The following is a 21,986-nucleotide window of genomic DNA, read 5'->3' on the forward strand; positions in this document are numbered from 1 at the left end:
GGACCCAGAGATGACTGCGGCCACACTAGTGTACCATGGAGTCAACGAACCAGACAACCCGTTGCCCTTGATAATGACATATCCTCCTCCTCGCTAGTGTTCACAGTTAGGAGTACATATGGTGTTGTCGCCTGAGATGCACAAGATGAACTGACCAGAAGAGTGCTTGAGCAGCATACGTCGCATCATTGTAGAAACCTTTCTCCCTCGGGAGCCAGAGACGGGTCATCGCAAGACTGAGACCCGTGCCAGGACTACGGTCTTGGCGAACATTATACATACATACTGCTTGATCTTCAGTTAGTTCCAGACTTTGGAACAGAACTTCTCCAGGCTGAGGGACTGACAACCTCAAATCTACGACTTCAAGGGTGATGGACTGATTACATCGTCTTCACATCTCTACTGCTCCTGCCTACTTTTTGTACTCGACTGAGGAAGCCTACTGTGTAGGCGAAACGTTTCGGAATAAAGTTGCCTAAATGTTGCCTATGTGTCATACCTACCAAAATTGCTCACAAACAGTGTCCAGAATATATTGCTGCCAATTTTGTCAAGGTTGGGAACCAAAGCAATCATAGTACTAGAGGGAGAGAGCACAACTTTGTAGTACCCGCAGTAAGTGGCCAGGCTTCAAACACCTTTCATTGTACAGCAATAAAGGAATGGAACAGACTGCGTGCACATGTCAAAGCCAGTCATAGCATGAACCAGTTCAAGAGAGTGCCAAAAGGTGTCTGATGAATGTAGCTACAGAAAAGGAAGGGAATGATTTTTTTTTATTTTTTAGCTAACACACGTGTAATTTTACCTTATTCCTAGTAATAACCCTCGTATTGTAGATAGTCTTAATGACCCTCGTGTAGTAGATAGTCTTTTTAGTATGATAATAAGATGTTACCTTCATTATAGAATAATAAGATATTATCTTCATTATAGAATAATAAGATATTATAACCTTTATATTATAATAAGGTAAAAGAACCCCAATGGAAATAAGTCACTGTCTGTTTTTTTTGGGTTATCCTAGATTCTCTACACATATGCTGCTATGTATGATATTCTATGTATAACTGTATTTGTGTATACCTGAATAAACTTACTCACCATATTCCATCACACTGGGTGGGTTTCATATACAGATTGGTGATGTATGTCAAGTTTGAGTGGAAAGACTTAGCAGGGCAACGAGTGTATGGTTGGTTAGCTGATCTATAGCGGGGAACGGTTGATGTGTATGACTGTAGGTGGGAGAACTGACTGATCGTCAAGCATGCCACTAAGCCAATAGCAACAATAGCTCCCAAAGGTTTCATTCCAGCAGAGCTGGGGTTTCCATTACCATCTGTCAACCTGGCCTCTGCCACTCAGGATAAACAAAATTTATGAAGATTCCTTCGTTACAGAGCCAAGCAGCAATACTGTAAACTCTAGGGACCACACATTTATAAATCTGTAAATACAGCATGCAGTCACACTGAACACTGTTGTAATAACATAACAACACCTAGTTAAGGTGAGCTCATGACAAAAATAACAGGAGGGTAAACATGAACAACAGTTGACAAATTATTAGTTGCCTATAAATAATGTCTGCATTTATTTTTTTCCTCAAAGGTTTACGTTTTTAACTTGAGAATGCCTTATCCGATCGACTTCAAATTTTCAATACTTATGTACTTTATCTAAACAAAGAATCACGTAGCTATTGCCATATGCAGAGGCCCTCTGATCAATTATGTACTGATCATTCCCAGATTTGTTATCCATGAGATAACTTGAGACAGCCTCTTATAAAAGGCTTCAAACTGGTGTATCCTACTGAAGGTTGGAGTGTTATCACAGTGTTCTGGTGCTAATCACCAAGTTTATTTTTAAAATGGTGTAGTTTCTTCCATGAAATAGCTTGAGTATGACTCTTCAGTAATTAATGGCTAATACATCTTATGAAAATGGGATACGTTTTGACTTTAGGCTTCATAGGTGGAAATTTACGAATTTATTAACATAGCTAATGAAGTTATAAAATTGCTGGATTCTGGAGAAGCTTCGCCACTGGTGTGTTTGTTCACAAAGTTTGGCAATGATTTTTGGCTGTTCAAATTTTAATTTGTGTATTTTATTAAACAATTTGGTTTTCGCGGAATAAATTGAGAATGACAATGTCCTGAACGTAAATTGGGAAATTTGAAATAAATACTGTTTTTCAATCAATAATTTGTGAATGACTTATACGATCGGCTTCAAACCTTGAATGCTGATAGCATGACAATGCAACTTTTGATCAGCTTTACACTTACAAAGCTGGTCATAATAAAATGGTTATAACTATAGCCATAATTTTTAAAGTTATGGACCGGTAAGCCAGTGGAAGGCCTCGGTCAGATGACCAAAAGCAGCTGCATGTTATATAACTAAGACCCGTGTCAGGAAACACTTGTCCTGTTTCCTAACAAACCTTACCTAACTTAGCCTAACAAAGCTGGTGTATCTTAGTGGAAGGTTCGACGTGATTTTGCATTTCGTAGCGTCCGCTTTGCCATTTTTGTTGAAGAAATTATAATATCAGTTTCCAAGCAGTGACTTGTGAATGCCTCTTCTGATTGTAATAATGTTAGTAGAATTACCGATAATATGTTAGGTAAAAGGCTTGACAGGGCTCCTGGAGAACGAAACGTTACCACAATAAAACGTCGTTATAGTTGCACGTGTCCTTGTACCTCTTCTGATTGGCTTAAAATCTTCAGTATTGGCATATAACTGCATTAAAAAGTTATTAATCTTAATCTCAGAAGGCTACGTTTATGGGATAGTCTTATGGAATGCTGGGTCACCCTTTGTTCTGATCGCGCAGCAACTAAATATATATAGCTATTATTTTCACTGGGAAGCGGTGAACCCATTGGGGTCATACAGTACCTGGGGAACAGGCAATCAGGTTTGATACAAGGAAGGGGAGGATAGTTCTAGTTCCTTGAATCAAGAACCTATCGCTGGCATCAAGGTATTCCCCTTCCCTCCTTGTAGAGAAACACAACCTGAGTAACGTAATGTAAGGAAGCAGAAAATAACGACAGTTGTGTTTTATTAACATTATTAAGTGAATAATCTGATGACTGAGGGGAAAGAAGTGAATGAGGAGGGGGAGTAGGAAGAGGAGGTGGGGAAAGAGGAATTTGGGACCAAGTGTCCCCAGGCCTAGCCACATTCCCCGCCCTCACGGGGCTCGTAGGGAGAAGCTAGGCCTCTGGTCTATTTCAGTTACTTATTCTCTCTCTTGGCTGTAGCCCCACTCAAGGCAGGTGAAATTGCAGATCAACCGGGCTGTGGTTCGTACGTTGGATTGCATGTGACCGGCAGTAACAGCCTGGTTGATGAGCCCCTGTTCCATCGAGAGGCCTGGTCGAGGACCGGGCCGCGGGGGCACTGACCCCTCAGAACACCCTCCAGGCAGGTACAGCATCATTGTTTTGATGGTAAACCTTCACATCCACAAGTTGATGAATAAGACGCTTGTGTAATTTAGGTATATTTATTGTCAAGACGTTTCGCCTGCGCAAGTGGCGGCTGGTCACGTCAAAACTACTACTGTCTCGAAAGAACAAAAAGGTACAATACCGTGACTGGAACAATACACAAAAACTCGCACATTGGAGACAGGAGCTTACCACGACGTTTCGGTTTGACTTGCACCATGTGCACAGTGACTTTGTAAATGGTTCAAGTCGGACCGAAACGTCGTCGTAAGATCCTTTCTTTTATATGCGAGTTAATGGCGTACTACTGTTGACAGGGTCAACAGGAAGGGTGGTGGAGTAGTGATGTATGTCAGAGACAATTTAAATTGTTGTGTTAGACAAGATATAAAATTAGAAGCGTCAGCCACTGAATCTGTTTGGTTACAGCTTCTCGAGGGCCGAGAAAAACTAATTTTGGGTGTGATTTACAGGGCCCCAAATCTTGATAGGGAGTGCAGTAAACTTCTATGGGACGAAATTCGTAAGGCATCTACAAACGAAAATGTTGTACTAATGGGAGATTTCAACTATAGACAGATTGACTGGAGCAATTTGACAGGAAATTTAGAGTCAGGTGATTTTCTTGATACGATCCAGGATTGTTTTTTTAAAACAGTTTGTGACAGAGCCAACTAGGGGAAATAACCTTGACTTGGTTCTTGCCAGTAGGGAAACACTAATTAATAATCTTGAGGTTAATGATGAGCTTGGGGAAAGTGATCACAAATCACTCAGTTTTAATATATCATGGAATTCCCCTAATAATGGCAATCAAGTCTCTGTCCCTGACTTCTGCTTGGCTGATTTCATAGGACTGAAAAATTACTTAGGTGGGCTGAACTGGAATGACCTGACTAAGGGTCAGGTAGGTGGTGATGGATGCTGATATGACGCTTTCCAGGGCATAGTTCTAGCTGCTCAGTCAAATTATGTTCCAAATAGGGAAATCAGATCAAACAAAAATGATCCTAAATGGATGAACAATAGATTAAAATATCTAATTGGTCAAAAGAGAGGCATATATAGGCAAATCAAAAGAGGAGAGGGGCAATTAAGAAATCGATATATTCAGTTAAAGAGAGAAATAAAAAAGGAATTAGAAAAGCAAAAAGAGATTATGAGGTTAAAGTTGCAAGAGATTCGAAGACTAACCCAAAAGGATTCTTTCAGGTATACAGAAGTAAGATCAGGGACAAGATAGGCCCACTCAAAAGTTCCTCGGGTCATCTCACTGACAGTGATAAGGAAATGTGTAGAATTTTTAACACATACTTCCTCTCAGTTTTTACACAGGAGGATACCAGCGATATTCCAGAAATGATAAATTATGTGGAACAGGACGATAATAAACTGTGCACGATTAGGGTCACAAGTGACATGGTCCTTAGGCAAATAGATAAATTAAAACCTAACAAATCCCCAGGCCCTGATGAACTGTATGCAAGGGTTCTAAAGGAATGTAAAGAGGAGCTTAGCAAACCTATGGCTAATCTTTTCAACATATCACTACAAACTGGCATGGTGCCAGATAAGTGGAAAATGGCAAATGTGATACCTATTTTCAAAGCAGGTGACAGGTCCTTAGCTTCAAACTATAGACCAATAAGCCTAACCTCCATAGTGGGAAAATTTATGGAATCAATAATTGCCGAGGCAGTTCGTAGCCACCTTGAAAAGCATAAATTAATCAACGAATCTCAGCATGGTTTTACAAAGGGGCGTTCCTGCCTTACGAATTTGTTAACTTTTTTCACTAAGGTATTTGAGGAGGTAGATAATGGTAATGAATATGATATTGTGTACATGGACTTCAGTAAGGCTTTTGACAGGGTCCCACATCAGAGACTATTGAGGAAAATTAAGGCACATGGAATATGAGGAGAAATTTTTTCCTGGATAGAGGCATGGTTGACAAATAGGCAGCAGAGAGTTTGCATAAATGGGGAGAAATCAGAGTGGGGAAGAGTCACGAGCGGTGTTCCACAGGGGTCAGTGTTGGGCCCCCTGCTGTTCACAATCTACATAAACGACATAGATGAGGGCATAAAGAGCGACATCAGCAAGTTTGCCGATGACACCAAAATAGGCCGTCGAATTCATTCTGACGAGGACATTAGAGCACTCCAGGAAGATTTGAGTAGACTGATGCAGTGGTCGGAGAAGTGGCAGATGCAGTTTAATATAGACAAATGCAAAGTACTAAATGTTGGACAGGACAATAACCATGCCACATATAAACTAAATAATGTAGATCTTAATATTACAGATTGCGAAAAAGATTTAGGAGTACTGGTTAGCAGTAATCTGAAACCAAGACAACAGTGCATAAGTGTTCGCAATAAAGCTAATAGAATCCTTGGCTTTATATCAAGAAGCATAAATAATAGGAGTCCTCAGGTTGTTCTTCAACTCTATACATCCTTGGTTAGGCCTCATTTAGATTATGCTGCACAGTTTTGATCACCGTATTACAGAATGGATATAAATGTTCTGGAAAATGTACAAAGGAGGATGACAAAGTTGATCCCATGTATCAGAAACCTTCCTTATGAGGATAGACTAAGGGCCTTGAATCTTCACTCTCTAGAAAGACGTAGAATTAGGGGGGATATGATTGAGGTGTATAAATGGAAGACAGGAATAAATAAAGGGGATGTAAATAGTGTGCTGAAAATATCTAGCCTAGACAGGACTCGCAGCAATGGTTTTAAGTTAGAAAAATTCAGATTCAGGAAGGATATAGGAAAGTACTGGTTTGGTACTAGAGTTGTGGATGAGTGGAACAAACTCCCAAGTACAGTTATAGAGGCCAGAACGTTGTGAAGCTTTAAAAATAGGTTGGATAAATACATGAGTGGGTGTGGGTGGGTGTGAGTTAGACCTGATAGCTTGTGCTACCAGGTCGGTTGCCGTGTTCCTCCCTTAAGTCAATGTGACCTGACCTGACTAGGTTGGGTGCATTGGCTTAAGCCGGTAGGAGACTTGGACCTGCCTCGCATGGGCCAGTAGGAATGCTGCAGTGTTCCTTCGTTCTTATGTTCTTATGTTCTTAAGTAGAGAGAATGATGAAGGTGTGAAGTGGAAGAGAAGGAGGAAGAGGAGGTGGGTGTGGTACAGTAGGTAGTGGATGAGTCTTCTTTCACCCATCTCTCAAGTCCACCATCCCCTCTACTGATCCTCCCACCATCCCCTCCACTGATCCTCCCACCATCCCCTCCACTGATCCCCCCACCATCCCCTCCACTGATCCCCCCACCATCCCCTCCACTGATCCCCCCACCATCCCCTCCACTGATCCCCCCACCATCCCCTCCACTGATCCCCCACCATCCCCTCCACTGATCCCCCACCATCCCCTCCACTGATCCCCCACCATCCCCTCCACTGATCCCCCACCATCCCCTCCACTGATCCCCCACCATCCCCTCCACTGATCCTCCCACCATCCCCTCCACTGATCCCCCACCATCCCCTCCACTGATCCTCCCACCTCCACTGATCCTCCCACCATCCCCTCCACTGATCCCCCACCATCCCCTCCACTGATCCCCCACCATCCCCTCCACTGATCCCCCCACCATCCCCTCTACTGATCCCCCCACCATCCCCTCCACTGATCCCCCCACCAACCCCACCACTGATCCCCCCACCATCCCCTCCACTGATCCTCCCACCATCCCCTCCACTGATCCCCCCACCATCCCCTCTACTGATCCCCCCACCATCCCCTCCACTGATCCCCCACCATCCCCTCTACTGATCCCCCCACCATCCCCTCCACTGATCCCCCACCATCCCCTCCACTGATCCCCCACCATCCCCTCCACTGATCCTCCCACCATCCCCTCCACTGATCCCCCCACCATCCCCTCTACTGATCCCCCCACCATCCCCTCTACTGATCCCCCCACCATCCCCTCCACTGATCCCCCACCATCCCCTCTACTGATCCCCCCACCATCCCCTCCACTGATCCTCCCACCATCCCCTCCACTGATCCCCCCACCATCCCCTCCACTGATCCCCCACCATCCCCTCCACTGATCCCCCACCCTCCCCTCTACTGATCCTCCCCCCCTCCCCGCCACTGATCCCCCACCATCCCCTCCACTGATCCCCCCACCATCCCCTCCACTGATCCCCCACCATCCCCTCCACTGATCCCCCCACCATCCCCTCTACTGATCCCCCCACCATCCCCTCCACTGATCCCCCACCATCCCCTCCACTGATCCCCCACCATCCCCTCCACTGATCCCCCCACCATCCCCTCCACTGATCCCCCACCATCCCCTCCACTGATCCTCCCACCATCCCCTCCACTGATCCTCCCACCATCCCCTCCACTGATCCCCCCCCCAACCCCACAACTGATCCCCCCACCATCCCCTCCACTGATCCTCCCACCATCCCCTCCACTGATCCCCCACCATCCCCTCCACTGATCCTCCCACCATCCCCTCCACTGATCCTCCCACCATCCCCTCCACTGATCCCCCACCATCCCCTCTATGATCCTCCCACCATCCCCTCCACTGATCCCCCACCATCCCCTCCACTGATCCTCCCACCATCCCCTCCACTGATCCCCCCACCATCCCCTCCACTGATCCTCCCACCATCCCCTCCACTGATCCCCCACCATCCCCTCCACTGATCCCCCACCATCCCCTCCACTGATCCTCCCACCATCCCCTCCACTGATCCTCCCACCATCCCCTCAACTGATCCTCCCACCATCCCCTCCACTGATCCTCCCACCATCCCCTCTACTGATCCCCCACCATCCCCTCCACTGATCCTCCCACCATCCCCTCTACTGTTCCTCCCACCATCCCCTCCACTGATCCTCCCACCATCCCCTCTACTGATCCCCCCACCATCCCCTCCACTGATCCCCCACCATCCCCTCCACTGATCCTCCCACCATCCCCCCCACTGATCCCCCCACCATCCCCTCTACTGATCCTCCCACCATCCCCTCCACTGATCCTCCCACCAACCCCTCCACAGATCCGCCCACCATCCCCTCCACTGATCCCCCACCATCCCCTCTCCTGATCCTCCCACCCTCCCCTCCACTGATCCCCCCACCAGCCCCTCCACTGATCCTCACACCATCCCCTCCACTGATCCCCCACCATCCCCTCCACTGATCCTCCCACCATCCCCTCCACTGATCCCCCACCAACCCCTCCACTGATCCTCCCACCATCCCCTCTACTGATCCTCCCACCATCCCCACCACTGATCCCCCACCATCCCCTCCACTGATCCTCCCACCATCCCCTCCACTGATCCCCCACCATCCCCTCCACTGATCCTCCCACCATCCCCTCCACTGATCCCCCACCATCCCCTCCACTGATCCCCCCACCATCCCCTCCACTGATCCTCCCACCATCCCCTCCACTGATCCTCCCACCATCCCCTCCACTGATCCCCCACCATCCCCTCCACTGATCCTCCCACCATCCCCTCCACTAATCCCCCACCATCCCCTCCAGTGATCCTCCCACCATCCCCTCTACTGATCCTCCCACCATCCCCTCCACTGATCCCCCCACCATCCCCTCTACTGATCCTCCCACCATCCCCTCCACTGATCCTCCCACCATCCCCTCCACTGATCCTCCCACCATCCCCTCCACTGATCCTCCCACCATCCCCTCCACTGATCCTCCCACCATCCCCTCCACTAATCCCCCACCATCCCCTCCATTGATCCTCCCACCATCCCCTCTACTGATCCCCCACCATCCCCTCCACTGATCCCCCCACCATCCCCTCCACTGATCCTCCCACCATCCCCTCCACTGATCCTCCCACCATCCCCTCTAATGATCCCCCCACCATCCCCTCCACTGATCCTCCCACCATCCCCTCAACTGATCCCCCACCATCCCCTCCACTGATCCTCCCACCATCCCCTCCACTGATCTCCCACCATCCCCTCCACTGATCCTCCCACGATCCCCTCCACTGATCCTCCCACCATCCCCTCCACTGATCCTCCCACCATCCCCTCCACTAATCCCCCACCATCCCCTCCACTGATCCTCCCACCATCCCCTCTACTGATCCCCCACCATCCCCTCCACTGATCCCCCCACCATCCCCTCAACTGATCCTCCCACCATCCCCTCCACTGATCCTCCCACCATCCCCTCTACTGATCCCCCACCATCCCCTCCACTGATCCTCCCACCATCCCCTCCACTGATCCCCCACCATCCCCTCCACTGATCCTCCCACCATCCCCTCCACTGATCCTCCCACCATCCCCTCCACTGATCCACCCACCATCCCCTCCACTGATCCTCCCACCATCCCCTCCACTGATCCTCCCACCATCCCCTCCACTGATCCTCCCACCATCCCCTCCACTGATCCTCCCACCATCCCCTCCACTAATCCCCCACCATCCCCTCCACTGATCCTCCCACCATCCCCTCTACTGATCCCCCACCATCCCCTCCACTGATCCTCCCACCATCCCCTCCACTGATCCTCCCACCATCCCCTCCACTGATCTGCCACCATCCCCTCTACTGATCCTCCCACCATCCCCTCCACTGATCCCCCCACCATCCCCTCCACTGATCCTCCCACCATCCCCGCCACTGATCCGCCCACCATCCCCTCCACTGATCTGCCACCATCCCCTCCACTGATCCTCCCACCATCCCCTCCACTGATCCCCCACCATCCCCTCCACAGATCCTCCCACCATCCCCTCCACTGATCCCCCCACCATCCCCTCCACTGACCCTCCCACCATCCCCTCCACTGAACCCCCACCATCCCATCCACTGATCCTCCCACCATCCCCTCCATTGATCCCCCACCATCCCCTCCACTGATCCTCCCACCATCCCCTCCACTGATCCCCCACCATCCCCTCCACTGATCCTCCCACCATCCCCTCCACTGATCCCCCACCATCCCCTCCACTGATCCTCCCACCATCCCCTCCACTGATCCCCCACCATCCCCTCCACTGATCCTCCCACCATCCCCTCCACTGATCCCCCCACCATCCCCTCCACTGATCCTCCCACCATCCCCTCCACTGATCCCCCACCATCCCCTCCACTGATCCTCCCACCATCCCCTCCACTGATCCCCCACCATCCCCTCTACTGATCCTCCCACCATCCCCTCCACTGATCCCCCCACCATCCCCTCCACTGATCCTCCCACCATCCCCTCCACTGATCCCCCACCATCCCCTCCACTGATCCTCCCACCATCCCCCCCACTGATCCCCCCACCATCCCCTCCAATGATCCACCCACCATCCCCTCCACTGATCCCCCACCATCCCCTCCACTGATCCTCCCACCATCCCCTCCACTGATCCCCCCACCATCCCCTCCACTGATCCTCCCACCATCCCCTCCACTGATCCCCCACCATCCCCTCCACTGATCCTCCCACCATCCCCTCCACTGATCCCCCCACCATCCCCTCCACTGATCCTCCCACCATCCCCTCCACTGATCCCCCACCATCCCCTCCACTGATCCTCCCACCATCCCCTCCACTGATCCTCCCACCATCCCCTCCACTGATCCCCCCACCATCCCCTCCACTGATCCCCCACCATCCCCTCCACTGATCCCCCACCATCCCCACCACTGATCCTCCCACCATCCCCTCCACTGATCCCCCACCATCCCCTCCACTGATCCTCCCACCATCCCCTCCACTGATCTCCCACCATCCCCACCACAGATACTCCCACCAACCCCACCACCCAAACCCCCACCATCCCCTCCACTGATCCTCCCACCATCCCCTCCACTGATCCCCCACCATCCCCTCCACTGATACTCCCACCAACCCCTCCACTGATCCCCCACAATCCCCTCCACTGATCCTCCCACCATCCCCTCCACTGATCCTCCCACCATCCCCTCTACTGATCCTCCCACCATCCCCTCTACTGATCCTCCCACCATCCCCTCCACTGATCCTCCCACCATCCCCTCCACTGATCTCCCACCATCCCCTCCACTGATCCTCCCACCATCCCCTCCACCGATCCACCCACCAACCCCTCCACTGATCCTCCCACCATCCCCTCCACTGATCCCCCACCATCCCCTCCACTGATCCTCCCACCATCCCCTCCACTGATCCTCCCACCATCCCCTCCACTGATCCTCCCACCATCCCCACCACTGATCCTCCCACCAACCCCTCCACTGATCCCCCCACCATCCCCTCCACTGATCCTCCCACCATCCCCTCCACTGATCCTCCCACCATCCCCTCCACTGATCCTCCCACCATCCCCTCTACTGATCCTCCCACCATCCCCTCCACTGATCCTCCCACCATCCCCTCCACTGATCCTCCCACCATCCCCTCCACTGATCCTCCCACCATCCCCTCCACTGATCCTCCCACCATCCCCTCAACTGATCCCCCCACCATCCCCTCCACTGATCCTCCCACTATCCCCTCCACTGATCCCCCACCATCCCCTCCACTGATCCTCCCACCATCCCCTCCACTGATCCTCCCACCATCCCCTCTACTGATCCTCCCACCATCCCCTCCACTGATCCTCCCACCATCCCCTCCACTGATCCTCCCACCATCCCCTCCACTGATCCCCCACCATCCCCTCTACTGATCCTCCCACCATCCCCTACACTGATACCCCCACCATCCCCTCCACTGATCCTCCCACCATCCCCTCTACTGATCCCCCACCATCCCCTCCACTGATCCCCCCACCATCCCCTCTACTGATCCTCCCACCATCCCCTCCACTGATCCCCCACCATCCCCTCCACTGATCCCCCCACCATCCCCTCCACTGATCCCCCCACCATCCCCTCTACTGATCCTCCCACCATCCCCTCCACTGATCCCCCACCATCCCCTCCACTGATCCTCCCACCATCCCCTCCACTGATCCCCCACCATCCCCTCCACTGATCCTCCCACCATCCCCTCCACTGATCCTCCCACCATCCCCTCTACTGATCCTCCCACCATCCCCTCCACTGATCCTCCCACCATCCCCTCTACTGATCCTCCCACCATCCCCTCCACTGATCCTCCCACCATCCCCTCTACTGATCCTCCCACCATCCCCTCCACTGATCCTCCCACCATCCCCTCCACTGATCCCCCACCATCCCCTCCACTGATCCTCCCACCATCCCCTCCACTGATCCTCCCACCATCCCCTCTACTGATCCTCCCACCATCCCCTCCACTGATCCTCCCACCATCCCAACCACTGATCCACCCACCATCCCCTCCACTGATCCCCCACCATCCCCTCCACTGATCCCCCCACCATCCCCTCTACTGATCCACCCACCATCCCCTCCACTGATCCCCCACCATCCCCTCCACTGATCCTCCCACCATCCCCTCCACTGTTACTCCCACCATCCCCTCCACTGATCCTCCCACCATCCCTTCCACTGATCCTCCCACCATCCCCTCTACTGATGCTCCCACCATCCCCTCGACTGATCCTCCCACCATCCCCTCCACTGATCCTCCCACCATCCCCTCCACTGATCCCCCACCATCCCCTCCACTGATCCTCCCACCATCCCCACCACTGATCCCCCACCATCCCCACCACAGATACACCCACCAACCCCTCCACTGATCCCCCACCATCCCCTCCACTGATCCTCCCACCATCCCCTCTACTGATCCCCCACCATCCCCTCCACTGATCCTCCCACCATCCCCTCTACTGATCCTCCCACCATCCCCTCCACTGATCCTCCCACCAACCCCTCCACTGATCCTCCCACCATCCCCTCCACTGATCCCCCACCATCCCCTCCACTGATCCTCCCACCATCCCCTCCACTGATCCCCCACCATCCCCTCCACTGATCCTCCCACCATCCCCTCCACTGATCCTCCCACCATCCCCTCTACTGATCCCCCAATATCCCCTCCACTGATCCTCCCACCATCCCCTCCACTGATCCCCCCACCATCCCCTCCACTGATCCTCCCACCATCCCCTCCACTGATCCCCCACCATCCCCTCCACTGATCCTCCCACCATCCCCTCCACTGATCCTACCACCATCCACTCCACTGATCCCCCCACCATCCCCTCCACTGATCCCCCCACCATCCCCTCCACTGATCCTCCCACCATCCCCTCCACTGATCCCCCCACCATCCCCTCCACTGATCCTCCCACCATCCCCTCCACTGATCCTCCCACCATCCCCTCCACTGATCCCCCCACCATCCCCTCCACTGATCCTCCCACCATCCCCTCCACTGATCCCCCCACCATCCCCTCCACTGAACCCCCACCATCCCATCCACTGATCCTCCCACCATCCCCTCCACTGATCCTCTCACCATCCCCTCCACTGATCCCCCCACCATCCCCTCCACTGATCCCCCACCATCCCATCCACTGATCCTCCCACCATCCCCTCCACTGATCCTCCCACCATCCCCTCCACTGATCCTCCCACCATTCCCTCCACTGATCCTCCCACCATCCCCTCCACTGATCCCCCCACCATCCCCTCCACTGATCCCCCCACCATCCCCTCCACTGATCCTCCCACCATCCCCTCCACTGATCCCCCCACCATCCCCTCCACTGATCCTCCCACCATCCCCTCCACTGATCCTCCCACCATCCCCTCCACTGATCCCCCCACCATCCCCTCCACTGATCCTCCCACCATCCCCTCCACTGATCCCCCCACCATCCCCTCCACTGATCCCCCACCATCCCCTCCACTGATCCTCCCACCATCCCCTCCACTGATCCTCCCACCATCCCCACCACTGATCCCCCCACCATCCCCTCCACTGATCCCCCCACCATCCCCTCCACTGATCCTCCCACCATCCCCTCCACTGATCCCCCCACCCTCCCCTCCACTGATCCCCCACCATCCCCTCCACTGATCCTCCCACCATCCCCTCCACTGATCCCCCCACCATCCCCTCCACTGATCCCCCCACCATCCCCTCCACTGATCCTCCCACCATCCCCTCCACTGATCCCCCCACCATCCCCTCCACTGATCCTCCCACCATCCCCTCCACTGATCCTCCCACCATCCCCTCCACTGATCCCCCCACCATCCCCTCCACTGATCCCCCACCATCCCCTCCACTGTTCCCCCCACCATCCCCTCCACTGATCCTCCCACCATCCCCTCCACTGATCCTCCCACCATACCCTCCACTGATCCCCCCACCATCCCCTCCACTGATCCCCCACCATCCCCTCCACTGATCCCCCCACCATCCCCTCCACTGATCCCCCCACCATCCCCTCCACTGATCCCCCACCATCCCCTCCACTGATCCCCCCACCATCCCCTCCACTGATCCTCCCACCATCCCCTCCACTGATCCCCCCACCATCCCCTCCACAGATCCCCCCACCATCCCCTCCACTGATCCTCCCACCATCCCCTCCACTGATCCCCCCACCATCCCCTCCACTGATCCCCCCACCATCCCCTCCACTGATCCCCCCACCATCCCCTCCACTGATCCTCCCACCATCCCCTCCACTGATCCCCCCACCATCCCCTCCACTGATCCTCCCACCATCCCCTCCACTGATCCCCCCACCATCCCCTCCACTGATCCCCCCACCATCCCCTCCACTGATCCTCCCACCATCCCCTCCACTGATCCCCCCACCATCCCCTCCACTGATCCTCCCACCCTCACGCAACTCACACACACTTCCTATTCAAGATATCAATTAAGGAGAGTAATCTTATACATGATAATTACTTCAAATGGCTCCTAATTATGTGTATTAATTATCCTAATTGAGTCAGTCTTATATTTGTATTTTTTCCTTTTTTTGTTTCAAAGAATCATCAGCGTATATATATTAATCATAAAGAAATTCATGTAATCCGAATATATATATATATATATATATATATATATATATATATATATATATATATATATATATATATATATATTATTGTACCCACGAACAAGTGGTATTGATCAATAACAACATTGCGACTAGCCAAGGAGTCGAACCCATGCTGCTTTGGCCTGCCTCATAGTGGGCGAAAACTCATGACGCCTTAATCCACAGGATCACACAATCCTTAAGAGTAGCGCATCCAGCAGAACTGGATGTTGTACTCGCTACCCAAGGACACACGATGGTGTGGATGACTCTAGGCTAATTTCATTCTGCTCCCTGTTTGGTGTACTAGTACAACGAGCAGTATTTTATATTATTGTACCCACGAACAAGTCGCGGTGTTGTTATTGATCAATACCACTTGTTCTTGGGTACAATAATATAAAATACGGCTCGTTGTACTAGTACACCAGAGAGTAGAATGAATTTAGCATAGAGTCATCCACACCAACGTATGCTCTTGGATAACTAGTACAGCATCCAGTTTTGCTGGATGCGCTACTTAAGGACTGTGTGATCCCGTGGATTAAGGCGTCATGAGTTTTCGCCCACCATGAGGCAGGCCACAACAGCATGGGTTCGACTTCTTGGCTAGTCATTGTTGATACTAATACACACACACACACACACACACACACACACACACACACACACACACACACACACACACACACACACACACACACACACACACACACACACACACACATATATATATATATATATATATATATATATATATATATATATATATATATATATATATATATATATAGGGAGGTACCACCTCTAGAACTTTACTGGGGGCCCTCATCCTCACAGAAGACAATAAACGTACCTCAGGGAAAACTCAAGGTTCTCCCCGGAGCTGTTTGAATATATATATTCAGTACTTTCACACTTCTCATTGCATCATCAGGAGTTTTGCAAAATTGCAAGGCAGCAACTAAAGGAGTGAGGGGAAGCTTTTCCTTAGAGTAGCGCAGTGCGGGTTGACACCAGGTTAAGTGAAGCTACAGCTGGTGTCAACCCCCACTGCGCTACTCAGGAACAACTTCCCCTCACTCCTTCAGTTGCTGCCTTGCAATTTTGCATAGCTCCTGATGACGCAACGAGAAGTGTGAAAGTACTTTTAAGCTAAAGATTTCTAACCCCCCGTGGTTTGTCTTGTGTATATATGCATATATATATATATATATATATATATATATATATATATATATATATATATATATATATATATATATATATATATATATATATATATATATATATATATATATATATATATATATATATATATATATATATATATATATATATATATATATATATATATATATATATATATATATATATATATATATATATATATATATATATATATATATATATATATATATATATATATATATATATATATATATATATATATATATATATATATATATATATATATATATATATATATATATATGTCGTGCCGAATAGGCAGAACTTGCGATCTTGGCTTAAATAGCAACGCTCATCTTGCCATATAGGACAAATGAAAATTTGTGTATGCAATAATTTCGCCAAAATCATTCTGAACCTAACGAAAAAAATATATTTCACTGTGTTTGTTTAGTATTAAATTATTGTAAACAAATTTAAAATATATTTAGTTGGGTTAGGCTAAAATAAATTGTTCTTGTTTTAATAAGGTTAGGTAAGTTTTCTAAGATTCTTTTGGAGCAAAATTAAAAATTTTAACATTAACATTAATGAAAAAAATACATCTTTAAACGTATAAGAGAAAATTTTAGAAAGGACTTAATTTTAAATGAGTTCTTGCTAATTGACCAGTTTTACATATTCGGCACGACATATATATATATATATATATATATATATATATATATATATATATATATATATATATATATATATATATATATATACATATATATATATATATATATATATATATATATATATATATATATATATATATATATATATATATATATATATATATATATATATATATATATATATATATATATATATATGTGTGTGTGTGTGTGTGTGTGTGTGTGTGTGTGTGTGTGTAGGAAAGAGGGAAATTATTTCCCAGTAAAAGTAGGCCTTAGACAAGGATGTGTGATGTCACCGTGGTTGTTTAATATATTTATAGATGGGGTTGTAAGAGAAGTAAATGCGAGGGTCTTGGCAAGAGGCGTGGAGTTAAAAGATAAAGAATCACACATAAAGTGGGAGTTGTCACAGTTGCTCTTTGCTGATGACACTGTGCTCTTGGGAGATTCTGAAGAGAAGTTGCAGAGGTTGGTGGATGAATTTGGTAGGGTGTGCAAAAGAAGAAAATTAAAAGTGAATACAGGAAAGGGTAAGGTTATGAGGATAACAAAAAGATTAGGTGATGAAAGATTGGATATCAGATTGGAGGAAGAAAGTATGGAGGAGGTGAATGTATTCAGATATTTGGGAGTGGACGTGTCAGCTGATGGGTCTATGAAAGATGATTTGAATCATAGAACTGATGAGGGGAAAAGGGTGAGTGGTGCACTTAGGAGTCTGTGGAGACAAAGAACTTTGTCCTTGGAGGCAAAGAGGGGAATGTATGAGAGTATAGTTTTACCAACGCTCTTATATGGGTGTGAAGCATGGGTGATGAATGTTGCAGCGAGGAGAAGGCTGGAGGCAGTGGAGATGTCATGTCTGAGGGCAATGTGTGGTGTGAATATAATGCAGAGAATTCGTAGTTTGGAAGTTAGGAGGAGGTGCGGGATTACCAAAACTGTTGTCCAGAGGGCTGAGGAAGGGTTGTTGAGGTGGTTCGGACATGTAGAGAGAATGGAGCGAAACAGAATGACTTCAAGAGTGTATCAGTCTGTAGTGGAAGGAAGGCAGGGTAGGGGTCGGCCTAGGAAAGGATGGAGGGAGGGGTAAAGGAGGTTTTGTGTGCGAGGGGCTTGGACTTCCAGCAGGCATGCGTGAGCGTGTTTGATAGGAGTGAATGGAGACAAATGGTTTTTAATACTTGACGTGCTGTTGGAGTGTGAGCAAAGTAACATTTATGAAGGGGTTCAGGGAAACCGGCAGGCCGGACTTGAGTCCTGGAGATGGGAAGTACAGTGCCTGCACTCTGAAGGAGGGGTGTTAATGTTACAGTTTAAAAACTGTAGTGTAAAGCACCCTTCTGGCAAGACAGTGATGGAGTGAATGATGGTGAAAGTTTTTCTTTTTCGGGCCACCCTGCCTTGGTGGGAATCGGCCAGTGTGATAATAAAAAATAATATATATAGATATATATATATATATATATATATATATATATATATATATATATATATATATATATATATATATATATATATATATATGAATTTTTATAAAATAATTTTTTTACTACAGAATAAGTAGATGATTAATAATAATAATAATAATAATAATAATAATAATAATAATAATAATAATAATAATAATAATAATTATGTCTTACGTGTTTGGAATTGATCTCCTGTAGTGCCTTTATCTCCCTGAGTGCCGTGGTTGGCATACCCTGGTCCAGCCTTCTCAGTGGGATCTTCTTTAGTGCCACCATCTGCCCTGTCAGGTTGTGTCTAGCTCGCACCACCACCCCGTGGGCACCCTCACCAATCCTCCCCACCACAGTGTACGCCTCCATGCCCATGCTGATCTGGGTAGCAGTCAAAGAAACTTACTTGCTCATCAGAGACGAGTAACATATTTGATTTAAATCTATCTAGTTGTCTGAGAACTATGCAATTTACTCTCGTCCTGACCTGTATAATTATTTATTTCTGGGATTTCATTTATGTCCTCTTGTGCAAAAACAGAGGAAACACTTATTAAAATAGTACACATTTATTTTACTAACAGTAATCTAAATGAACCTATATTTTCCCAAATCTTATTCCTATATACCCGAAGGAAGCCTATGTGTTGGTCTTCGATTCTCTCGCAATCCTAATTTTATATTCTCTCATGGCCTTCCCTATTTCCCTTTTCACTTATCTCTTAAACTGAATATATTGGCCAATAAGGTGACTCCGTCTTCGTTTAACTGGCCTGTAAACGCCTCTCTTTTTACTAAGAAATGTTTTAGTGAACAATGGTGTGGTGATACCGACGAGATGTGGAACAAGACACTTATGTAACAGCCTGGTTGATCAGGCATTGATCCACCATGAGGCCTGGTCACAGACCGGGCCTCGGGAACGCCGACCCCCGAAAACCTCTCCAGGTATACTCCAGGTATGTACAGTTCAGGATTATTTATTAGAGGAAACATTTCCTTGGATCAAGAATCCCTCATATGTAAAATATTACATATGATTGGAATCCCTTCCTGTGACCTAATTAAATTAATAGCTGCCTTGTACTTTGCCAGCAAATTTTTTCTCGTGCATTTCCCAACATCAACGTTATTATCTAAGACAGATAATAACGTTCAACCCATTACCTGATATGGTTTTTTCTAACCTGTTATTAAGTACATCACTCACACTTGTTCCAAGGACACACACACACCATCTGTCTTCCCATCCTTGATACAGAATGTTCAATATGTATATCTAACCCGAGAGTCTTCAACAATATATAAGTCATGTTTTTCACACGTTAAGACATTCGTCTTGTTATCTACCAACAAAAAGTTCCAGTGGCGGGTCATCATATGACATAAGACCCTCGTCTGGAACACTCGTCTTGTTTCCTGACGAATCTTACCTACCCTAACCATTGTCAACAATCGCACACTCGTCCTGGAGAACAGCAAAACAATTCCCGTTGTTTAACTCTGCTTCAACCTTCTTCAGTTCCATCCTTCTCCCACTTCTGGAAACTACTTCCCATTCATTACATCCAACATCCCCTCAAGGGAGGTTCCTTGATGCTGGTGAGGGGCTCTTGATCTAGGGAATTGGATCTGTGCTCCAGTTCCCTGAATTGAGCCTGAATGCCTCCCATCCCCCCACATGCGCTGTATAATCCTACGGGTTTAGCGCTCCCCCATAATTATAATACATCCAACATGGTTCACTTCGTCCCATGACACTTACCGTCCTTCGTTACCACACCAGATTTTATCTTTTATTCTGAAAATGCATATTTCATACCCACGCGATCTGAATAAAATATATATATACAATTTTCAAGGTTGAAATCATGCTAATGTAGTTTGAAATATGAATATACCATGATTTGGGAATCAGTCATTAACGTCAAAATATAGATCCTGTGTATTGAATATTAATAACACTTAATAAGAATATAGAAGCATATATAACGGGCAGTTTTATCCATTGTGAAATTTAACAGTGAAAGAAATCCTGTTTTTATTCTCTTTAAAAAAAATTATATATTCTTGTATTTTGAATTTGAGAACTCACTTATGAAACAGGAGTGAAAGGTAATATAATTTTGTATATTGCAAGTAAACTTGTTACTCATTACTTCAACTAACTCACTCCGTAAAAAAAATTGCAAATAAATATTTATACGATTTATTCACCTGTTATGATTTAATTCACCGCTGTGAAAAAAAATTGCGCCCAAGACATTATGAGGCAGTATGGCTGGTCTTCAGAACATTATTTCTTGTAATCGCTGTTAGCATCACTGTCTTCACATGGGGTCTCCCTTGAAGCTTTATTTACTCCGAAAACTTTGAAGTAAATTCACGAGTATTCCTCGCCAGCTGGCGAATTGTTTGTTGACATGTAGAGGGGACGTTACCATGGCAACAGCTTCACCAAGCCTCCACTAGATGGCAGCACCAAGCACGCGCGAATTTCAAACTATGAAATGAGAATAAAAATAATTACGCAAATTTCTCATTTTCGTTTAAGTTCGACGATCATCACGTCAGTATTATATAGTGCGCCAGCATCAATGACGTACTGGTTTATATTCTGTTGTAAGATATTGGATTATAGTGATATTTGCTGTTAGGTTTTATTTAAAAACTGTTTTCCTTGATCTATTTATATTGTTAATATTTACAGTCAAAACATATGGAATAGAAGGACGATTGCACGTCGTTATTAACGGCTAAAAGCAATAAAACAAGAAATTTAGTTTTCAATAACTAATTAAAAAGCATATTGTGTTACATTGTAGGTTATTTATTTATTGTAAATATGAAAGAGAGCAGTAGCAGCCTGGTTGATCAGGCCCTAACCCACTGGGAGGCCTGGTCAAGGACTAGGACGTTGACCCCATGAACGACCTCCAGGTAAATTCCAGGTTGGCAGAGTTTACAACGACACTGAGGCAGCACCAGCAGTGTCTCTACCTACCTGGAGGGTGTTCCGGGGGTCAACCCCCTCCCCACTGCGGCCCAGTCCTTGATCAGGCCTCCCGGTGGATCAGGGCCTGATCAACCAGGCTGTTACTGCTGGCCATATGCAGTACTGTGTACGAACCACAACCCAATTTGTTAGGTACTGACTTGAAGAATCTATCTAGTTCCCTTCTGAAAATAGCTAGGGATCTATTGATAATCCCTTTTATGT

At 48.0% G+C, this 21,986-nt stretch overlaps 1 protein-coding gene across 3 annotated transcripts in view; it reads right to left on the reverse strand.

The window, feature by feature from the left end:
• LOC128695100 (cyclin-dependent kinase 20) overlaps positions 1-21,160 on the reverse strand; it is a 91,468-nt gene extending 70,308 nt beyond the window's left edge. The window contains exons 1-2 of one of the 3 annotated variants that reach the window (XM_053785506.2): positions 20,984-21,160; positions 18,950-19,147 (exon numbers count right to left, since the gene is read on the reverse strand). In XM_053785506.2, the coding sequence (XP_053641481.1) occupies positions 18,950-19,141 (192 nt within the window). In that variant the 5' untranslated portion in view covers positions 19,142-19,147; positions 20,984-21,160. The remainder of the gene's footprint in view (positions 1-18,949; positions 19,148-20,983) is intronic. The other 2 variants (XM_070091430.1, XM_053785507.2) reach the window with 2 other exon arrangements.
• Positions 21,161-21,986: the final 826 nt, after the last annotated feature.

Source organism: Cherax quadricarinatus, chromosome 35, assembly GCF_038502225.1.
Source record: "Cherax quadricarinatus isolate ZL_2023a chromosome 35, ASM3850222v1, whole genome shotgun sequence".
Lineage (NCBI taxonomy): Eukaryota > Metazoa > Arthropoda > Malacostraca > Decapoda > Parastacidae > Cherax > Cherax quadricarinatus.